At 36.7% G+C, this 21863-nt stretch overlaps 2 protein-coding genes and 1 non-coding gene across 3 annotated transcripts; 2 read left to right on the forward strand and 1 right to left on the reverse strand.

The window, feature by feature from the left end:
* Positions 1-6025: 6025 nt before the first annotated feature.
* On the forward strand, positions 6026-6604 carry LOC114826116 (uncharacterized). The gene has a single exon (XM_029105907.2). It carries the CDS (start codon positions 6026-6028, stop codon positions 6602-6604), a length of 579 nt encoding a protein of 192 aa, XP_028961740.2.
* Positions 6605-17932: 11328 nt separating this feature from the next.
* Positions 17933-19945, forward strand: LOC139197626 (uncharacterized). Its single transcript, XM_070825547.1, has one exon. The coding sequence runs from the start codon at positions 17933-17935 to the stop codon at positions 19943-19945; it is 2013 nt and encodes a 670-aa protein (XP_070681648.1).
* On the reverse strand, positions 18434-18540 carry LOC139198499 (small nucleolar RNA R71). Its single transcript, XR_011584024.1, has one exon. It is a non-coding gene; the product is annotated as a small nucleolar RNA R71 (small nucleolar RNA).
* Positions 19946-21863: the final 1918 nt, after the last annotated feature.

Below are 21863 nucleotides of genomic sequence, written 5' to 3' on the forward strand. Positions count from 1 at the left end.
TGCAAACAAATGACACCCAAAGCAAAAGTATCTCATATCACCAGGGTAGAAAGCAAGAGTATCTCATATCATGCTTTCTCCCTGTCTTTTCCTTTGTCCTTGTTCTTACCTGCAAAGACAAGGATAAAGAAAACAATATGTCGGAACCTCCACTCAAACTCCGGGCAAGGAACCGACTATCGGGAACCTTTGCCCGGTTGCTTACCTGGCTTTGCTCTTGAGTACTCGTCTTCAATTGCTGATGTACTTCCGAAGAAGATGCCATATTTTCCCGGAGAGCAGATAAGGCAAGTGAAAATGATACCTTGAAGCATGTGGAGACAACGTGCTGATTTCCTTCAAGATCAAGTCTCCCCTTCCTTGCACAATCAACCGACCCAGCAGAAGGAGTCTGAGTTGAATCCAAGAGCTCGAGAATTTTCAGCAAACATATTGGCGGCACCATCGTCGAAGAACAAAGCCTCGCTGTGCAACGCTGTCAAATCGCCACCACTTCTTCGAAAGCAAGAGTATTTCATATCATGCTTTCTCCCTATCCTTTTCTTTGTCCTTGTTTTACCTGCGAGACAAGGAGAAAGAAAGCAATCAGACAGCACTTGGTATCAAACTTCCGATCTGGAACCAACTGCTTGGAACCCTTCCCTGATTGCTTACCTAGCACTATCCATTGTTTCAACATCTTATGCTTCTAGAGAAAATACCACATCTACCTGAAGAACAGATAAGGCAAGGGAAAATGATACATTGAAGCATGTAGAGACAAGCATAACAAAACACGAGTCGATTCATCCGTTACTTCTCCAAAATCAAAAGTATCTCATATCATTAGGGTTGCAATCACTCTGGGTTTGGCGGACCTGTTTTGACCCTCAAATTCTTGGGTCGACCCGCTAGATGTGGTGAGCTACAAGTGCCGATTTACCACTCTTGAATCAAATCCTTAAAGATTAAGTCACCAACTGGAAGAAGCGCCCATCACTCTTGAATATCATACCGTTGACCAAACTGCTCAGGGTTCATATGAAAATGTTGCGAACTTCCTTGATCTTTCAAAGCATGCATGTCCTGAAACTGCTCGTGGTCATGTTTAAGTTCGAAATCAAGCCTTGACAGCCTTTAAAGAAATCACAAGTCCGATTCAAGATTAAGTGTCTACCACCCTTAAATCAAAACCTAGTTCAAGAATAACCTGTGGAAAGTCAACAATTGGAGGAAACCAAAAAAGTTCTCCGAACCAGTTCAAGATCGAAGCTGTGGAAAGTCAACAATTGGAGGAAACCATAAAATCCTCCGAACCAGTTCAAGATCAAAGCTGTGGAAAGTCAATAAGCGCAACAAAATACGTGCCGATTCACCCACTACCAAAGCAAAAGATCATCTACCACATGAAGCTCCTTGTGGTCCAATTTCAACCTTCAAGATCAAGCCTCAACGGCTTTTGAAGAAATTTCAAACAAAGTTCAAGATCAAACCCCAACGGCCCTTGAAGAAATCACCAACCCAGTTCAAGATCAAGCCTCAACGGCCCTTGGATCAACCTCTGCAGTAAGGGACTTCAAAAACGCATCTTCTACACGTGACAAGCACATGTATACGACGCGCCTTGAAGTGGGGGCATTTGTAGACATCGAAATTTCGGTAAAATAAATGTTGATCAAAAATTAAAATTTCAATGTTTATGTGTCACATAAATTTTACACATAGCATGTGACTAAACGAAAAATCAAAATAAATCGGAAAAGTCATCAAACAGGACACGTGTCAACACCTGGCAGAGATGATTTATTCCATCTAATTATTTAAATCCAAAAAATCAAGTTTTGGAATTCTATAAATAGAAGGCCAAGGCATTCATTTGAGGGACACCAATTCATAACCAATTCACCTCATATCAAAACCTTGAAGCTTTGAAACTCTAAAGCTCTCAAGCAAATTCCCGAAAGATCAAGAAAACTTTCTTCGTTCTTCGTCAAATCCTCATTCAAGATCAAGCCCCAACGGCCCTTGAAGACCATTCACCTATTCAAGATCAAGCCCCGACGGCCCTTGAAGAAAGTGTTCATCGTTCATCATCCGTTTATCCTAAGATAAGCCCCAACGGCCCTTTGGATCAACAAACATCAACAAATCCACACATCCATTCTGCAAGATCAAGCCCAAAGGCCCTTGAAGATCCGTTCGTCAAGTTCAAGCCCAACGACCCTTGAAGATCCGTTCATCCGTTCGTCAAGATCAAGCCCCGACGGCCCTTTGGACCAACAACATCTAATCCACCCATTGCAAAGATAGAATCAGAGGCTAAATTTGTAGAAGAGATTGTAACCCCTAAATCATCAATACAAATATTATTTTGTACACGTGTTTCTTGTCTCGTTCATCGCAGGGAATTTCCGTGTTCACAGTGATCTATTCTAATATGCATAAAGATAGATAAGCCCAAATCCGTAGTAATGGAAAAACATCTTTAACACCAATTAGGTGGTAGCATGTAGGCGTAGTGCTGCTTTATGCCAAAAGATTATCAGCACATAAAATGTCTAATCTAGTGCATTGAGCTAAGTACAACAAACGCCAATGGTACTTAGATATGGCCACCTCACGTTCCAATATGGAACCTTATGCTTCATACCCTCCGTAAAGGTCTCATTTGCATCTAGCGTACATACGATCATGGTGTTCTTGTGTTCTATAACTATTTGAATCAGTACATGTAAGTCCTTTAGAAACTCCATGTAGGTTCGTATCAGGATCCCAGAGATACTACAACCACATTTGTAATATTGCGATCAATCACATGGCGTATGAGAGAAGCCTTGCGTCACAAGGTGTCATATCGCACTATTTCATTCATCTCATTCGTCATCAATTGATTCTTCTAGTTGACCAATCAGTTCTACGTTGACACTAATCAACAAAACGCGGTTCGTTATTGTCGCTTTTCATTTATGTCGGAGGTTACCATATAAATGCAACATTATCTATAATAATCTCATTCAAATTCCATATCTCATCCAAACTAATAAACTGGACCAAGAACTTCAGGTATCAGGAGTAATCCGGATTTAATCTCATGAGATGAAAAGGATTGAGACAGCGATCGAGGGGCGGATTTGTTTATGTTAGGAAGTGAATCCTCGAACCGAGTAGTCTTCCATGCTTCTGGCGTATGACAGATTAATTGGCTAGCCATCAATGTATAAGGGTCGACCATAATTGTGGCATTCCTACGTTCGGGATGAAGGTCCGTCGTACATTTGGTACAAATCTTTGCATGCACATTTGCAGCTGGTATATGTGATCTCGTCACTTTTTACTAGATCAGAGGAAATGTCTAGTTATACTCTTACGATCTAGATTGGGATCGAGATGAGACATAGTGGGGATGTCCATGATAATTCACGTCGATCTTTAGGAATGTTGACGTTCTTATTTCCCCCTAACGACGGGAAGACTATCTCATAAAAATGACAATCTGCAAAATAAGCGGTAAAGAGATCGTCTATAAAAGGTTCTAAGTAACGAATATTAGAAGGAGAATCATAACCGACATAGATTCTCACCTTTCCGTGATTATCCATTTTTTTTCTTTTGTATGTAAGGGCGGCGTAAATGGCACATAGACCGCACAACCAAAGACGCGCAGATGCGATATGTCAAGTTCATATCTAGTAACCAACTAACACGCGTTTTAGAAGGTTGGGTCGTGACGGGCCTCAGGCAGACCAACATGGTTGCTTGCAATATTGCATGGCCCCTAGCTTGTCATACATGTCACATTAGGTGACTACGACTCGTGTGTTAGTATAGACTGATGTTAGTATATTCTTGCGTGTTAGTATATTGTCAATAACATGCCTATATTTCTATTGTGACTGAATTATTCATGTTGTGGCACATTTATGAGATATATATATATATATTGTTGGCATACACTTGATTCTTCATACTTATATTGTAGTATGTTTGGTTTTAAGGAACTATACTTGTTTTACGGCGAGGGGTTAGTATATTCGAAAATAAAGGATTTTCTTATAAGCATTGTTTTGCTGATCCACTCAACTTTGTTTTTCGCCCTTCCAGGACCTAGATAGCGGTACTCTTTGTGGCACTCGAGGAATCTTGGCAAATCTGACATTCTCTTCGGTTTAGACGTACGAACTTATCACTGTTGTGTAATAAGTGTACTTTAGTTGCTTTGACTACTCTTTGGTAGTCGTACTGTCTTTTAAGCTCTGAATAATTGTAGTGGGTTATCCCCACAATTGCGCACTCTTTCACTGTTTAGTATAATTAGTTCTAATTAGTTTTAAATTTATTCACTTTTCACATCTCTTACCCTTATGGTTACGTCACCTCACGGTGATGGCCAGCATGCTTCGACCTTCCTAAGTCGGGGTGTGTCAGCTTGTATCACGTTCAACATAAGAAAAATAAATTGAATCAATAAAGTATATGAATTCAAGAAAAATCAAAATTTAATGAATTAAAAAGAATTGAAACGTAATACTCCACTAATTGAAAACGGATAAATTCTCTTTAGCACAACATGAAGAGCGTGCCGATAACGTGTTATGGCCTATATTTAACTGAGGGGTGCGGCATGGAGAGAAAGAGAGTGGAAAACAGACTTGAGGAATTGTGTGTTAATTCTCCAGTCCTTGTCCCTTTATTTATAGTAATAAGGAGGAGGGAAATTGCTCTCCAAGTAATACAAAGTCTATTAGGAAAAATCTTCTATATCCCAAAGGATTCCTAATCTATCTCTACTTAGGATTGACATAATCACAATATGTATTAGAATATATGTCACAACAAAAAGAAACTATTATTGGCAATCTAAAAATCTAATTGTGCACTCATTGTAAGAATATTTTTCTTTTTAAATATAAAAATTTTAAAGTACATAATTAAATCTTTAGACCATCTCCAACCCGGACAAGGATTGTCTGCCCTCCTAGTTATGGTGCCCTTCCATGCCCTCCTATTTTGTGCGGCCACGGTTAAGCCACGTTAATATTTTATATTTTTATTGTTTTTTATCTTATTATCTCATTAAAAAATTAATATAAAATGTTGAAGTGGCTTAACCGTGACCGCACAAAATAGGAGGGCATGGAAGGGCACCACAACTAGGAGGGCAGACAATCCTTGTCCCTCCAACCTTTGGGCTAAAAGCCAAATTTTTTAGCCTGGAAAATTTGGCTTTTAGCCCAGAAACAACTTTTCTGCTCCAACCCTTCTGGCCTAAAATTTTAGCTCGAGATTATTAAAGAATGAACTTAGGCTAATTTTTTTCTTAAATCAATTTAAAAAAAAATAAATATGTAGACTATTGTAAATTAATTTTATGAACATTTTAATCTTAAAAAAATTAAATTCCGATAAATATTGAAAAATCATTAAATTTTTCACAAAGCAAGCCTTCAACTTTCACCAACCGTTCAACACCAAACTTTCAACTTTCACCAACCGTTCATCAATCATCCTTTATATAAACACAGGTCCAATATTAGTTGATCACACAATCTTTCAACCTTTAATCATCATCTATATTCACCAATCTTTCAACTTTCAAAGAGCTTTTATTTCCTAAAAATCCTCAATATCTCATCAATGGGTGATAGAAGAAGGCGTAGCAGGGCAATGGAGATGGCACAATACCAAGCAAGGCTTGACATTAAGGATGCATAACTGATCAACGCCGAAGTTGAACTTGTAAACTCATTTATGCAATATGAGCACCATGGCGAATCTAGCCATCGTGGTTCTGTCACGGAGCGTTCATTCGTGCATCGTGATAGAGAAGAGTGTCATGACCAAATGATGAAAGATTATTTCATTGAGCGGCCGAGATTTCCTGTTCATGATTTTCGGAGGCGGTTTCGGATGAGGAGAGAGTTTTTTGAAGGCATCTTGAACGCAGTTGTCAATCATGACCACTACTTTGCAAGGAAGATAGATGTCGTAGGCCGACAAAGTCTATCACCTCATCAGAAGCTCACATCTGCATTTCGAATGCTAGCTAATGGGTGCTCTGCTGACTCAACTGATGAATAACCGACTTGCGGAGAGTACTGCTATTGAGAACCTGAAGCACTTCTGTCAAACCATTCAAGCCATCTATGGAGAAGCATACCTCCGCAAGCCAACTCGTGAAGACTTGAAAAGGCTTCTACGCAAGGCAGACAAAAGAGGCTTCCCTGGCATGATAGGAAGTCTCGATTGTATGCATTGGAAGTGGAAGAATTGTCATACTGGTTGGGCTGGCCAATTCAAGGGCCGTCATAACAAGCCAACCATCGTGCTGGAGGTTGTGGCATCTTACGACACATGGATTTGGCATGCATTCTTCGGCTCTCCCGGATCAAACAACGATATCAACGTTCTTTGGTCTTCTCCTCTGTTCGATGAGGTTGTGAATGGATGGGCACCAGAATTTCGATACAAGGTAAATGGTAATAGGTATGAGCTAGGTTACTACCTAACTGATGGTATTTATCCTAGTTGGTCTACCTTTGTCAAAAGTTTTTCTCATCCCGATAGTGCAAAGAAGAAATTATTTTCGCAGAGGCAAGAACATAAACTTAATACAAACGATAATTAATAAAGCACATAATTCATACACTACATAAACTTAAAAATCATATCCACCATCTTCACTTGGTGATTGACTGCTTGGTTGACTTGGAATATAGGGTTCTGAGGATTCATCATCTTGAAATATACTCCTTGTGGTATACTTTCGCAAAATTTCCTTTTGCTTACCACGTAAGAACTTCTTCCTCTCTTGAGTGTTTTGTTGAGGTCCTCCATCATCAAATTAACTTCAAACCTATCTTGCTCCCTATCCGCTTCTTCCTTCATTTGCAAACGCATTAGGGTTGCTTCTTTTTGGCGAGCGCTATGAGTTTCGTGCAATTTTGCTATTTCGGTAGCAAAGTGTCCACTCGTCGAATCTTGGGACTTCCCTTTTCTCTTTGCTTCCTTTTGCTTATCTCTTCCTGAGGGCCTTGCTAAAGAAGGAGATGGGGTCATTTCATCAACACCTTCATTGACACCTTCATCTCCGGCATTTCTCGATGCGGCTTCACGTTGAAATAATCTTCCCCATTGTTGGTCCGCATCAGTTGCCCACCTCGGACAATCCTTGAGGACGTCCCAAGCATGTTGCAACTTAAAAACTTGATTTTTTGGTGTTACTCTTGTCTTGTAAATTTCCATTGCTTTGTCACCCTATGCAAAAAATACATAAAAATAATTAGTTGCAAAATAATATTATGTACATGACAAATAAAATATCAAGAAAAAAACTCACAATTTCTATGGTGCTCCTTCCACTAGGCATGTCAACCACATCTCTCTCCAAGCTTCCCTTCCATAAAGTGCATGCTTTGTTGATAGTCTTCCATCGATCATAAACACCACCACCGTCTCGCCCGCCGCCGTTGCAGTTTTCTTGATACTTTGCAATGATTTTATCCCACAAAACCTTTTTATTTTGATTTGTGCCAACTGCACCATCTTCGCTAATAGAAACCCATGCCAAGCATAAAGCAACATCTTCCTCACAGGTCCAATTACGACCTCTAATATGGTCTCTTGCCATGTTGAATAATTTGGAAATGGAAAGAAATGATAGAAAGATAAATTGGAAGAATTGTAGGAGAAAATTGAGTTTTGTGTGGATGTTTGAACAAATACATAGGTATTTATAGAGTTTTTGGGTGAATTTTGAGTTAAATAATTTTTTTTAATTATTTTAGCTGTTGGATTTAAATTTGGGCCGTTAGATCTTTTTATTACCGTTAGATTTGATTACATTCGATCTCAGCCGTTGGATTCAATGTATTTTAAAATAACATATTTTTTTAAAATGAAATTTGAATTTGGACCGTTGGTTCCAACGGTCCTTAAATGATGGTCGTCGGATGGGGAAAAGAGCCGTTAGGCTCGGGGGTAGTGGCTGACAGGGCCTTGGCAGTGGGACCCCACGCTGTCGGGAGCAGATTCAAACCAGGCCCGTGGGGCGCGTCCGCGAGTGGGCGGGCCGAGAGTGGCCCAAATTGTGGCGAGTCCACGCGGATAGGGGGAATTTAGCCCAGTTTTAGCATTCCCCTTTTAGCCCAATATTTTAGCTTGGGTTGGGTAGTGTTTGGGGGGAATTTTTTGGCTAAAATTTGGCTTTTAGCCCAGGTTTGGAGTTGGTCTTAGAGTGCTAATAATAATTCTCTTGTTAAATATGATGCCTAAAATGGGAGATATAAGAATTAAGTGTTAGGATGATTAGCATTTATCCTTCCCTTCGTTATATGGTATTTTAGGATGGAAGATTATTACTCGTAGATCATGATGTGCTATAATGGTTTTGATTATGAATCTTGCTAGAATTATTTTGTTTTCTTTACATTTCGAAATTTATTTAAGTTTCAGTTATGTAAATCGGCTTATCAGCTCATGAATCCCTTTTTATGATCGTTTATAGTCTTGACTCAATCATGAAATAGTTACACTCAGTTTTTTGCTTTCATTAATATTTTATTTCCATTTACAAACTTAGGCAAACACACTTTTCACAATGGATTCCAAGTCCTCCTTCACTCGAGGCAGAAGAAAAAAATTAACCGAACATCTCACTAGGTGTCGTTTTGGTTCATAAGTTAGATCTAAGTGCAAACCAAACTTATTCCTAAATAAAAGCCCAACCATCTAGTGCCACATCTATTCTCTCTCTCTCTCTCTATCTCGGCTTGAGCCATCCAATGACACCGAGACTCAAAAGCAACACCCAAAGCAAACCATGTGTTGAACCTAGTCGGGCTCTATTCGAGTTTTGACACCAACACCTTGAATTGATTTGTAATCCTCTTTACCTGTTTGGGTTGAGTGCTTTGTAATCTTCCAAGAATCTTTCAATTCTTAATTCATTCTCCTTTTCCTTTCTATGAGCGCCATATACCCGATATGCTGCAGTTGCCAGTAGAACAAGAAACAAAGAACCCAGGATTCCACCACCTGTAGCCAATCTTTTCCATATATGTTGCCATGCATGTAAGATACAAAATCAGAGTATAGTCATTAGTATTCTCATGATAATTGCTTAAACTCCAGCAGTAAATATATGTTATACTTGCTTTCCTCAAATGTACGCTTTCAATTTCACTCTTGAAGAAAACAAGTAAAAATATGCCAAGGGAAGAAAGAGATGAGCAATTTCTGCATTTTTGAACTAATTCTAATTCACATGAAATCCGGAACAGGATGAAGTGCTTTCCTTTGTAATTAAGGATCAATAATATAATGTCGTGTGTAAATTTTTATTCATGTAGCATTGTGTCATTAGCTATCGTCGTGGCAGTGCTCCCATTATACGCGTGGCAGTGCTCCCGTCACATGTAAATCAATCTCCATTATTACATAAGTCAATCTAGTCTGGCCGTTGACCGACTGCTCGCCATCATGGGCCTGGCTTTAACTAAGCATGACTTGTCCTCTTGGATATTATTTCACGGAGGGTGCTCTAGCCACTCTAGCTCACAACCGAAGATTGGAGTACCAATTCACATCAATTGGAAGCCCTACCACTTAGAAAGTCATACTTCTTTCTTTGTCATAGTTATGTAGAATTTTCATCCCTAAATCCAATCACTAACTTGCACGCTCATTCTTCAAGACTTGAAAATAAACACAATAATATGACTTTTCTCAAATATTTCATCCCTTATCATAATTGCGAACTTGCACTCACATTCCTCTAAAAACTTGAAAATAAACACAATAATGACTTTCCTCCTAAAAATTTCATCTTTTATTCTAGGAAAAATTTGAAAGAGGTCCAATTTTATAGCCCATACTTTGAAATAGGTCCAATTTTTAGTGACTTTTGACTTTTAAAATAGGTCCAATTTTTAGTCCAATTGGACCCATATCAAAAGACTCCTTTATTCTAATTACGAACTTAGCACTCTCATTCCCTAAAAGTTATAATAATTGTAGCCGTTTGATCAAATTTCAACGGTCCGGATCATTTAATCCTTAGGCTCAATTTTTTTTAGATCTAGAGAGGATCTGTACTTGAAGTGTTTTACTTTGTATTGAAGGATCAATAATGTACGTATTATTGTGTGTAAATCTTTATTCACATAGCATTGTATTATTAATAATCCGTTACATGTATGTTCCAATTGCGAACTTACACTCTCATTCTCCTAAAGACTTGAAAGTAAACACAATAATACTACTTAGTTGTGCTATCTACACACTATTTTTTACCCTTCACACATCTCTTGTTAATTTCTGTCATTTTTTTTTTTTATCCATTCAATCGGAAAAATGAAAATTAAATAAAGTATGTAAATAGCATTACTCTTCTCTTAATCAAGTATTTCAATGAGTCCCACTTAATGATGTTTTCTTTGCTTTTTCGTAAATCATTGTAACTTTTCTTTTGGCTTGTAATGAATGTCTACTTCCAAGGTCGTTCACCACCCTTCTCCTAATTATGTAAATTAGTCCATTTAATGACCTTTTCTTGCTTTTTCCTAAAGCGTTATAACTTTTTTTTTTTTTTGTTTCTAAAAGCAATTCCACCGTTGCTTATTATCTTGGGAATAAGCAATACAATCTAATTGTAGCAACAGTTCTTCCAACATGAATTTTTTTAACAGAATTCTGATGGAGTTGACAAAAAAATCATAGTTGCATATTTTGGTAAGTTAAGGGGCAAATAGTCATGAATTTCTTGTTGATTGATCATTACTCTAATTGAATTAAAATTAAAGAACTATTGCTACAATTTTCTCTAAAGAAAAGAAGTAAAAATATGCAAGAGGAAGGAAGAGAGGAACAATTTTATGTATTTTTGAATTAATTTTAATTCACATGAAATCCGGAACAGGATGATGTGTTTTTCTTTGTAATGAAGGTCCGGATCCCTATCCACCAAATCAGGAAATTTATTTCGTTAAAATTTGATCCAACGGTTAAAAACAGAGATCTCTTGTTCTAATTGCGAACTTGCACTCTCATTCTCCTAAAGACTTGAAAGTAAACACAATAATACTACTTAATTGTGCTATTTACACATCATTTTTTACCTTTCACACATCTCTTGTTAATTTCTGTCACTTAATATTCTTTAATCCATTCAATCGGAAGATTAAAAATTAAATAAAGTGTGTAAATAGCATCACTCTTCTCTTAATCAAGTATTTCAATGAGTCCCATTTGATGATGTTTTCTTCGCTTTTTCGTAAATCATTGTAACTTTTCTTTTGGCTTGTAATGAGTGTCTCCTTCCAAGGACGTTCAACACCCTTCTCCTAATCGTTATACCTTCTTTTTTTTGTTTTGTTTTTGTTTCAAAAAGCAATTTCACCGTTGCTTATTGTCTTGGGGATAAGCAATCCAATCTAATTGTAGCAACTATTCTTCCAAGATGAATATTTTTAACAGAATTCTAATGGAGTTGATAAAAAGAATCATAATTGCACATTTTGGTAAGTTAAGGGATCAATAGTCATAAATTTTTGGTTGATTGATCATTGCTCTAATTTAATTAAAATTAAGGAACTATTGCTACAATTTTCTTTAAAGAAAACAAGTAAAAATATGCAAGAGAAATGAAGAGAGGAACAATTTTCTGTATTTTTGAATTAATTTTAATTCACATGAAATCCGGAACAGAATGATATGTTTTTCTTTGTAAGAAAGGGAAAGGGATCCTCTCCAGATCCCTATCTACCAAATCGAGAAATTCGTTCAGTTAAAATTTGATCAAACGGTAAAAAATAAGGATTTACTTTAAAAATTATAATAAATAAGGATCTACTTTAAAAATTATAATAATTTTAACCATATGATCAAATTTTATCAGTACAAATTCCTTGATTTGATAGATTAGAAACAGGAGGATCGCTTTCCGTAACGAAGGATTGTCTTCATTCACATCGCATTGTATTATTAACTACGATTGTGGCTGGCTTTAACTTAGCATGACTTTTCCTCTTCTATATCTTTCAATACTACAGGCTACAGCTGCACGGAGAGTTCTCTAGCCACTAGCTCCCAACTAAATATTAGATTACTGATTCACATCAATTGGAAGACCTGCCAGGCTGCCACCTAGACAATTAGACTTCTTTTTTGGGGACATGGATTGTCTGCCCTCCTCCATCCATTCTCTTTCAATGCCATCCTATTTGAACGGTCATGGTTAAACTACGTTAATATTTTATATTCTCATTAGTTTTTATTTTATTATCTTTATAAACAAAATTAATATAAAATATTAATATGGCTTAACCGTGACCGTTTAACTAAGAGTGCATAAGATGGGGAAGGGCAGACAATCCAAGTCCCTTTCTTGGTCATGGTCATGTAGAATTTTCAACCCTAATTGCAATTACGAATTTGCACTTTCATTTCTCTAAAGACTTGAAACTAAACACAAAAATATGAGTTTTCTCCTAAAAGTTTCATCTCTTGTTCCAATTACGAACTTGCATTCCATTTCTCTAAAGACTTGAAAGTAAACAAAAGAATATAACTTTTCTCCTACAATTTCATCCCTCATCATAATTGCGAACTTGCACTCACATTCCTCTAAAGACTTGAAAGTAAACACAATAATGACTTTCCTCCTAATTTTTTTATCTTTTATTCTAATTACGAACTTAGCACTATCATTCTCTACAAGTTATAATAATTGTAATCGTTAGATTAAATTTCAACGATCCGGATCATTTAATTCTTAAGCTCAATTTTTTTAGATCCGCAGAGGATCTGTAATCGAAGTGTTTTACTTTGTATTTAAGGATCAATAATGTACGTATTTTTGTGTGTAAATTTTTATTCACATAGCATTATATTATTAATTATCCGTTAAACGTACGTCATTCTTAATTATTACATAGTCAGTCTTGGCATTGACCGACTGTCCAACATCATGGCCCTGTACATGTACGTCCATCTCAATTATTACATAAGTCAGTCCTGCCATTGACCGACTGCCTGGCATCTTGGGCCTGACTTTAACTTAGCATGACTTTTCCTCTTGGATATCTTTCAATACTGCAGCTTCACGGAGGGTCACAACCGAATATTTGATTACTAAGACCTAGTTTGGGAGGGAGATGCTTAAAAAAAAAGCACTCATGAAAAAAAGTTGTAAGGGTTTTAGGTGTTTGGTAAACTGAAAAAAAAGGCTTATTTTGGAAGCTGCTGTGAGAATAAGCTGAAATCAAAGAAAAAAGCTGAAGCTGCTATTTGTAGCTTTGGAAAACTGGCTTTTTTTCAAAGCACACGGAGCTACAGTGCTCCTTTAATGAAAAGACCCACTATCAGACTGCTTTTTTTTCCAAAAGCACTTTTACAAAAAAGTTTACCAAACACTCTGTTACTTTATTTCACAGCCGATTATTCTCACAGCATAGCCGCTTATTCTCACAGCAGCTTTTTTTCAAAGCACAGCAATACCAAACCAGCCCTAATTCACATCAATTGAAGCCCAACCACTTAGAAAGTTAGAATTCTTTCTTGGTCATGGTCAATGTAGAATTTTCATTCCTAATTTCAATTACGAACTTGCATTCTCATTTCTATAAAAGATTTAAAAGTAAACACAAGAATATAAGTTTTTTCCTAAAAGTTTCATCTCTTGTTCCGATGACGAACTTGCACTATCTTTTCTCTAAAGACTTGAAAGTAAACACAAGAATATGAGTTTTTTTGTCTAAAAGTTTCATCTCTTGTTCCGATTACGAACTTGCACTATCTTTTCTCTAAAGACTTGAAAGTAAACACAAGAATATGAGTTTTTTTGTCTAAAAGTTTCATCTCTTGTTCCGATTACGAGCTTGCACTATCTTTTCTCTAAAGACTTGAAAGTAAACACAAGAATATGAGTTTTCTCCCAAAAATTTCATCTCTTGTTCCAATTGCCAACGTGCACTCTCATTCTCCTAAAGACTTGAAAGCAAACATAATAATACTACTTAGTTGAGCTATCTACACTACCTCTTTTGTTAATTTTTATCATTTAATGTTATTTAATTCATTCGATCGGAAAATTGAAAATTGAATAAAATGTGTAAATAGCACCACTCTTCTCTTAATCAAGTATTTCAACGAGGGAGGCAGATTGTTTGCCCTCCTAGTTGTGGTGCCCTTCCATGCCCTCTTATTTTGTGCGGTCACAGTTAAGCAATGTTAACATTTTATATTAATTTTTTAATCGAGATAATAAGATAAAAAGTAATAAAAATATAAAATATTGACGATACTTAAACGTGACCGCACAACTAGAAGGGCATGGAAGGGCACTACAACTAGGAGGGTAGACAATTTGCATCCTTCAATGAGTCCCACTTAATGATGTTTTCTTTGCTTTTTCGTAAATCATTGTAACTTTTCTTTTTTTTTTTGAAAGATCATTGTAACTTTTCTTTTGGCTTGTAATGAATGTCTACTTCCAAGGTCATTCTCATTCACCACCCTTCTCCTAATTATGTAAATTAGTCCGTTTAATGACCTTTTCTTGCTTTTTCCTAAATCGTTAAAACTTTTTTGTTTTTGTTTCTAAAAGCAAACTTTACCGTTGCTTATTGTCTTGAGGATGAGCAATCTAATCTAATTGTAACAATGATTTTTTCAACATGAATCTTTTTAACAGAATTCTAATGGAATTGACAAATAGAATCATAGTTGCACCTTTTGGTAAGTTAAAATGCCAATGATCATGAATTTTTGATTGATTGATCATTGCTCTAATTGAATTAAAATTAAGAAATTATTGCTACAATTTTCTCTACAGAAAACAAGTAAAAATATGCAAGCGGAAAGAAGAGAGGAGCAACTCTCTATATTTTTGAATTAATTTTAATTCACATGAAATTCAGAACAGGATGATGTGTTTTTCTTTGTAATGAAGGGATCCAGAAATCAGGAAATTCGTAACGTTAAAATTTGATTTAACGGTTAAAAATAGATATCCAATTTAAAAATTATAATAACTTTAACCATTTGATCAAATTCTAACTGTATGAATTTTTTGATTTGGTGGATTAGAAAGAAGGAGGATCCCTTTCCGTAACGAAGGATTGTCTTTATTCACAAGCCATTGTATTATTAACTACGATCTTGACGGGCACCTGTTACATGTACATCAATCTCAATTATTACATTAGCCAGTCCACCGACTGTCTGGCATCATAGGCCTGTTACATGTACGTCAATCTTAATTATTACTTAGGTCAATCCTACCATTGACCGACTGCCCGGCATCATGGGCCTGGCTTTAAGTAGCATGACTTTTCCTCTTAGATAATTTTCAATACTTCAGCTGCACGGAGGGTGCTCTAGCCACTAGCTCCCCAACAAAATATTAGATTGCTGATTCACATCAATTGGAAGACCTGCGAGGCTGCCACTTAGACAGTTAGACTTCTTTCTTGGTCATAGTCAAGTGGAACTTTCATTCCTAATTCCAATTCGAATTTCCGCTCTCATTTGTCTAAAAACTTGAAATTAGACACAAGAATATAACTTTTCTTCTAAAATTTTCATCTCTTTATCCAATTGCAAACTAGCATTCTCATTCCCTTAAAGACTTGAAAGTAAACACAATAAGATTATTTGGTTGTGCTATCTACACATTCTTTTTTATCTCATTTATTATTTGTTAATTTTTATTCTTTGATTTTCTTTTTTTTTTCATTATATCGAATAATTAAAAATTGAATAAAGTATATAGATAGTACCACTCCTCTTAATCAAGTATTTCAATGAGTCCCACTTAGTGAGGTTTTCTTGCATTTTCGTAAATTGTTGTAACTTTTTTATTGGCTTGTAATGAATGTCTCAAGATCGTTCACCATGAGAAATTTTTCATTGTGATCAGAGCACGAATGATATATCATGTCTTTTTATATAAGTAGTAGAAAATTTTACTTTTTAAGATATGAACTTTTTAACACACATCCCACTATTTGCATAGTAATACATTATGTATCATTTTATGTTCCGATCACACTGAAAAATTTCTCGTTCACCACTCCTTTCCTAATCATGTCAATGAGTCCCATTTAATGACATTTTCTTGTTTTTTCCTAAATCATTATAACTTTTTTCTTTGCTTCTAATGAATGTCTCTCTCCAAAGTTGGTTTTTTGTATTCACGTGATGCACGAATCAACATCCACATCCTCTTAAATAAATAGTTAACTTGTTTAGTATTGTCTTAATTCCATTAATTTATTATTGTCTTTTGATACTCCATTTTCATTTTCCTTGGAAATTTAATAAAAGAAGAATAATCATTTGGATAACACACATAATTCCAAATCTTTTTTTATAGCAACTGGTATGAGTATCAGGTACCCTTAACAACTCAATGAGTTAATTTACCACCTCTATCCAGCTTCCATCCATGAAGTTTCTTCCAAGTTCCAACCCAGCAGCATTAACGTCTGTTAGGGTGATATTTTATATATATTTGTTAACTCTTTTACCTATAACTTAGTCATGATTATATAGTAAATTGGTGAGTTTGATGTGTTTTTGTGCGATTTTTGTAGAGAACATAATTCGTGAATAAAGCAGGGAATTGGAAACTTAAATTAGAGAAACTCAAAGAATTATCGAATGGGATGTGACTGATGGGCTGGAGCAAAGAATGAAACAATACATCATATGGGAAATTGGATCATTAAAGCAAGCCCAATAAAATTAGGCAGTGCAAGCTTGCGGTGATGGTTTTCCCAAAAAGAATTGGGTTGGAGAGAAAACGGCATGTGGATTAGAAAAAAAAGGAAAAATGCATAGAAGAGAAAAAGGGTTTTGGAACCGTCTGACGAATAGAACCTACCGGGCTCTCGAATTGCTGGGGGGAGATTTCAGGAGCCGCAAGAGGAGTGGAGACCCAAAAAGAAAAATAACTCAGCGCAGACACATACATAAGCCGAGGAAAGAAGAAGCAATTTGAGAATTCTAGCTTTGCTGTGGAGTGGAGAATGGAATTTCAGTTGTTTCCTTCTTTGATTTCGAATTCTAGCGTGGTGTATTTTATTTCGATCATGAACTAAGTCCTTTTGCTAGGATTAGGGTGTACTCTTACCATGAACATCTAATTCTTATTATTTCATATTGATCTCGGTTGTTTTCCATGTTGAGTAATTGTTATTGTGCTTATTCGTTATCAAATAACTGGCCATTATTTGTGTGAAGAACTAAATTGGGACTGATAGGTTGAGTTTAGTAGATTGCTTCTCATAACAATTACCATGAATTGCATAATTGAGTAGACATACTGGTTATGACTTGTGTAGTATTGTGAAATTATCCATTTAGCGTAAAGGGTTTCGATTATCTACTTCTGTGGTTAGACATAGCATGGGTGGATAGTTAGAAACACAGTTAGTATATTCTGAAAGGAAATATTGACAAATCAAGGGATAATTGCTAGCAACATGGGAATAATTTGAGTTTAATATGAATAACGGGATTAGATGGGATTGAGAATGAGGAACCTGATGTCCTAGTGCTTCAATATATTAATTTTTCATAATTCATTCACTTTTACTTCGTGTTTGTTCAATTGATATTTTCACTTTCGTTTGGCGTCTTTGCATATTTGAATTTGTCATCGTAATCCATCTTTTATTTAAGTTTAGTTTGAAGTCAATCTCAATAGTAAATTTAGGTTAATCCGATCCTTGTTTGAACGACACTCTACTTATCACTATATTACTTGGACGATATTGTACACTTGCAATTATCAACAACAAGTTTTTGGCGCCGCTGCCTCGGATCGAATTTAATTCTATTTTACTTTTGTGATTTTGTTTAGTTTATTTAAATTTTATTTTCGTTTTTTTTAATTTTGATTATTTTTTTTCTCGGAGTATTCTCACCTTGTCTCATTGTTTCTTGAAGGTGAATGCTTGGTACTCGTTCGTCGGATTGTGTACTACTTGAGTTTGAACCAGAAATTGAGAAAATACTCCGTGAAATCCGAAGAGAACAAAGAGAAGTCAGTGAGAAAGAAAAGCAGCAAGAGAGCAAGATGGCGTTAGTTCAGAATGAAACGATGGGAGATCTTGATATGCCAACCATTCCGGAATCACCGTCGAGCATAGCTCTTCCTGCAGCTGCAAGGAATTATGAATTGAAGACTATCCACTTTAATATGATGCCTTCTTTTCATGGCATGAGCACTGAAGATCCATTGGCACATATTAGAGATATCTTCAATATGGTGTCCAACATGGCATTGGTAGAAGGAGTCACCGAGGAACATCTCAGGATGAAGGTCTTTCCATACACTATGAAAGACAAAGCGAAGACTTGGTTGAATTCTTTGAGGCCTAGAACCTTGACGAGTTGGAACGATATTCAGAATAAATTTTTGGAGAAATTCTTCTCGACCCAGAAGACCGATACCCTTAGAGATAATATCATGCAGTTCACTCAACAGGCAGATGAGACGTTTTCTGAGGCATGGGAGAGATTTAATAATTTGTTGATTCAGTGTCCACACCATGGTTTGCCTACTCTAGTTCTCATGCGGATATTTTATAAAGGATTAACAGTTTCAAGCAAAGCTGCAGTGAACAACTATGCAGGGGGATCAATTAAGAACAAGACGCCAGCCGAATGTCAAGCACTTTTTGATACTCTAGCACTCGAAACACAACATTCTGAAGCAAGAGGAAGACGGGCAGGAGTTTTTGAGATTAATAATTCTACCGAATTTGCTTCAAAGGCACAAGTCGATGTGATTGCTAGTAAACTTGACACTTTGCTTTCTATGAATGGGAGAGCATCAGTTCCAGAGGTTTGTTCCATATGTGCAGTTCCTGGTCATGCCACAGTTGGTTGTCCGTATAGTGTTGATTTTCCAGAATTTGTTCAAGAGCAAGTGAACATGGTGAGTGCTTACAGACGTCCTGGTAACGATCCATACTCCAATACTTATAATCAAGGATGGAGAAACCATCCAAATCTCTCATGGGTCAATAATCAGAATGTACAAAAGCCACCATCTGGTTTCCAACCTCAAGAGAAGAAGAATAATTTGGAAGATGTCATTGCACAGCTTGCTGGTAACGTGAATACTCTTTCCGTCAATACAAATCAATTTATGAGCAAAACTGAGACAACTCTTCAGAACCAGGCTGCTTCAATAAAAAATTTGGAGATTCAAATGGGGCAGTTAGCTCATTCTTTGGCAGTTAGAGAAAAAGGTTCTTTTCCAAGCCAAACTGAAGTTAATCCAAGAAACCATGAGCAAGCTAAAGCAATAACTCTTCGAAGAGGGAAACAAGTGAAAACAGCAGCTGATTTTGAGAAAAACAATGAGGAAGAAAAGGTAGAAACCATTTCAAAAGAGGTGCAGCCACTGTCCGATGTTGTACAGCCACTAGCTATACCGGGAACCACTTCAAAAGCTTCACCACAACCAGTCATTGCAACCACACCACTCCCTAAGCCTGTTGTCCAACCCGTGAAGCCATATGTGCCCCCTATTCCTTTTCCTCAACGGCTCAAGAAGAATATGTTAGATGAGAAGTATTTCAAATTCTTAGAGATGTTTAAGAAATTGGAGATTAATATTCCATTTGCCGATGCTTTGGAGCAGATGCCGAATTATGCTAAATTCATGAAGGATATCATCTCAAAGAAAAGAAAATTTGGCGATCATGAGAAGATTCAGTTGACAGAAGAATGCAGTGCAATCCTTCAAAGAAAGCTTCCGCTCAAGCAAAAAGATAGAGGGAGTTTCAAAATTCCATGCATTATTGGCACTAATTTATTTGAAAAAGCATTATGTGATTTGGGGTCTAGTATTAATTTATTACCTTTATCTGTTGCTAAGAACATTGGAATAGGTGAAATTAAACCCACTACTGTTTCTTTGCAGATGGCGGATAGATCAATTGCATATCCATAGGGAATTATCGAAGATGTGTTAGTGAAGGTTGACAAGCTGATTTTTCCAGCAGATTTCTTGGTGTTGGATATGGAAGAAGATTATGAGACTCAGTTGATTTTGGGTCGGCCATTTCTTATCACAGCTAGGACTTTAATTGATGTGGAACAAGGGGTTTTGACATTGAGAATTGGGGAAGAGAAAGCAACATTCAAAGTGTTCGAGGCTGGAAAATTTCCAAGAGAAACGGAAGATTGTTTTCGCATTGATTTAGTCGAGACCGCGATTTCTGAAAAATTCAGAGTTGAGAAGCCCAGTGATCCTTTGGAAGCTACACTAGTTCATGCTGCTACTTCAGAAGATGAAAATCAACTGTTAGCGGAATGTGCTCTTTATTTGGATGCTTTCAAATCAGTTACAAAGAGTGGACGATTGGAGTTCGAAGACCTTGGACCTGTACCTTCAAAATCGCTGCCAAGTATCATAGCCGCACCTACCTTAAATTTGAAGCCATTGCCATCACATTTAAAGTATGCTTTCTTGGGAGCTGCTGAGACTTTACCTGTTATAATTTCTGCATATTTGAGTGAAGTTGAAGAAGAAAAACTATTGAGAGTGTTAAGAAGGCATAGAATGGCAATTGGGTGGAGTATTGCTGACATCAAAGGAATTAGTCCGTCCATTTGTATGCATCGGATCTTGTTGGAAGACAATTACAAGCCTTCAGTTGAGCATCAACGCAGATTAAATCCAAATATGAAGGAGGTGGTACGAGCTGAGATTTTGAAGTTATTAGACGCTGGAATAATATATCCAATTTCGGACAGTAAATGGGTGAGTGCTTTGCATTTGGTACCGAAAAAGGGTGGAGTTACAGTGGTTAAGAATGACAAGAATGAGTTAATTCCAACGAGGACTACAACAGGATGGAGAGTATGCACTGACTATAGGAAATTGAACAATGAGACTCGAAAAGATCATTTTCCTTTTCCATTCATTGATTTGATGTTGGATAGACTTGCTGGATATGCTTACTATTGTTTTTTAGATGGGTACTCTGGTTATAATCAGATTCCGATTGCACCAGAAGACCAAGAAAAGACGACATTCACATGCCCTTTCGGTACTTTTGCGTATAGGCGTATGCCTTTTGGGTTGTGTAACGCGCCTGCTACTTTTCAAAGGTGCATGATGAGTATTTTTTCTGACTTGGTAGAGCGTTGTATTGAGGTATTCATGGATGACTTCTCAGTTTTTGGCTCATCGTTTGATTCTTGTCTAGATAATTTGTCCTCGGTGTTGCAAAGATGTGAAGAAACCAATTTAGTTCTAAATTGGGAAAAATGTCACTTTATGGTGCAAGAAGGGATTGTTTTGGGTCATAAGGTTTCGGTCAACGGCATTGAGGTAGACAAGGCGAAAATTGAGACAATTTCAAAGTTACCGCCACCCACTTCCATCAAAGGAGTTCGAAGTTTCCTAGGTCATGCTGGTTTTTATCGACGTTTTATCAAGGATTTCTCTAAGATTACAAAACCGTTGTGTAACTTGCTCCTGAAAGAAGCGGAGTTTGTATTCGATTCATCATGTTTTGAGGCGTTCAATGTGTTGAAAATGAAGCTCACGACAGCTCCTGTGATAGTTGCACCGGATTGGGAATTACCTTTTGAGATTATGTGTGATGCAAGTGACTATGCTATTGGAGCAGTTTTGGGTCAGCGGAGAGATAAGCTACTGCATGTGATTTATTATGCTAGTCGAACTCTCAATGATGCACAATTGAATTATGCCACTACCGAGAAAGAGCTTCTAGCCGTTGTCTTTGCTTTAGACAAGTTCCGTTCTTATCTCATTGGTTCAAAGGTAATTGTCTACACCGATCACTCAGCTTTGAAGTATTTATTATCCAAGAAAGATGCAAAGCCTCGGTTGATTCGAT

This window comes from Malus domestica, chromosome 01 (genome assembly GCF_042453785.1).
Source record: "Malus domestica chromosome 01, GDT2T_hap1".
Classification (NCBI taxonomy): Eukaryota; Viridiplantae; Streptophyta; class Magnoliopsida; order Rosales; family Rosaceae; genus Malus; species Malus domestica.

Excerpts from the sequence above, each read along its gene's own strand:
- LOC114826116 (XM_029105907.2), top strand. The coding sequence starts at position 6,026 with ATGGGTGCTCTGCTGACTCAACTGATGAATAACCGACTTGCGGAGAGT.
- LOC139197626 (XM_070825547.1), top strand. The coding sequence starts at position 17,933 with ATGCTTGGTACTCGTTCGTCGGATTGTGTACTACTTGAGTTTGAACCA.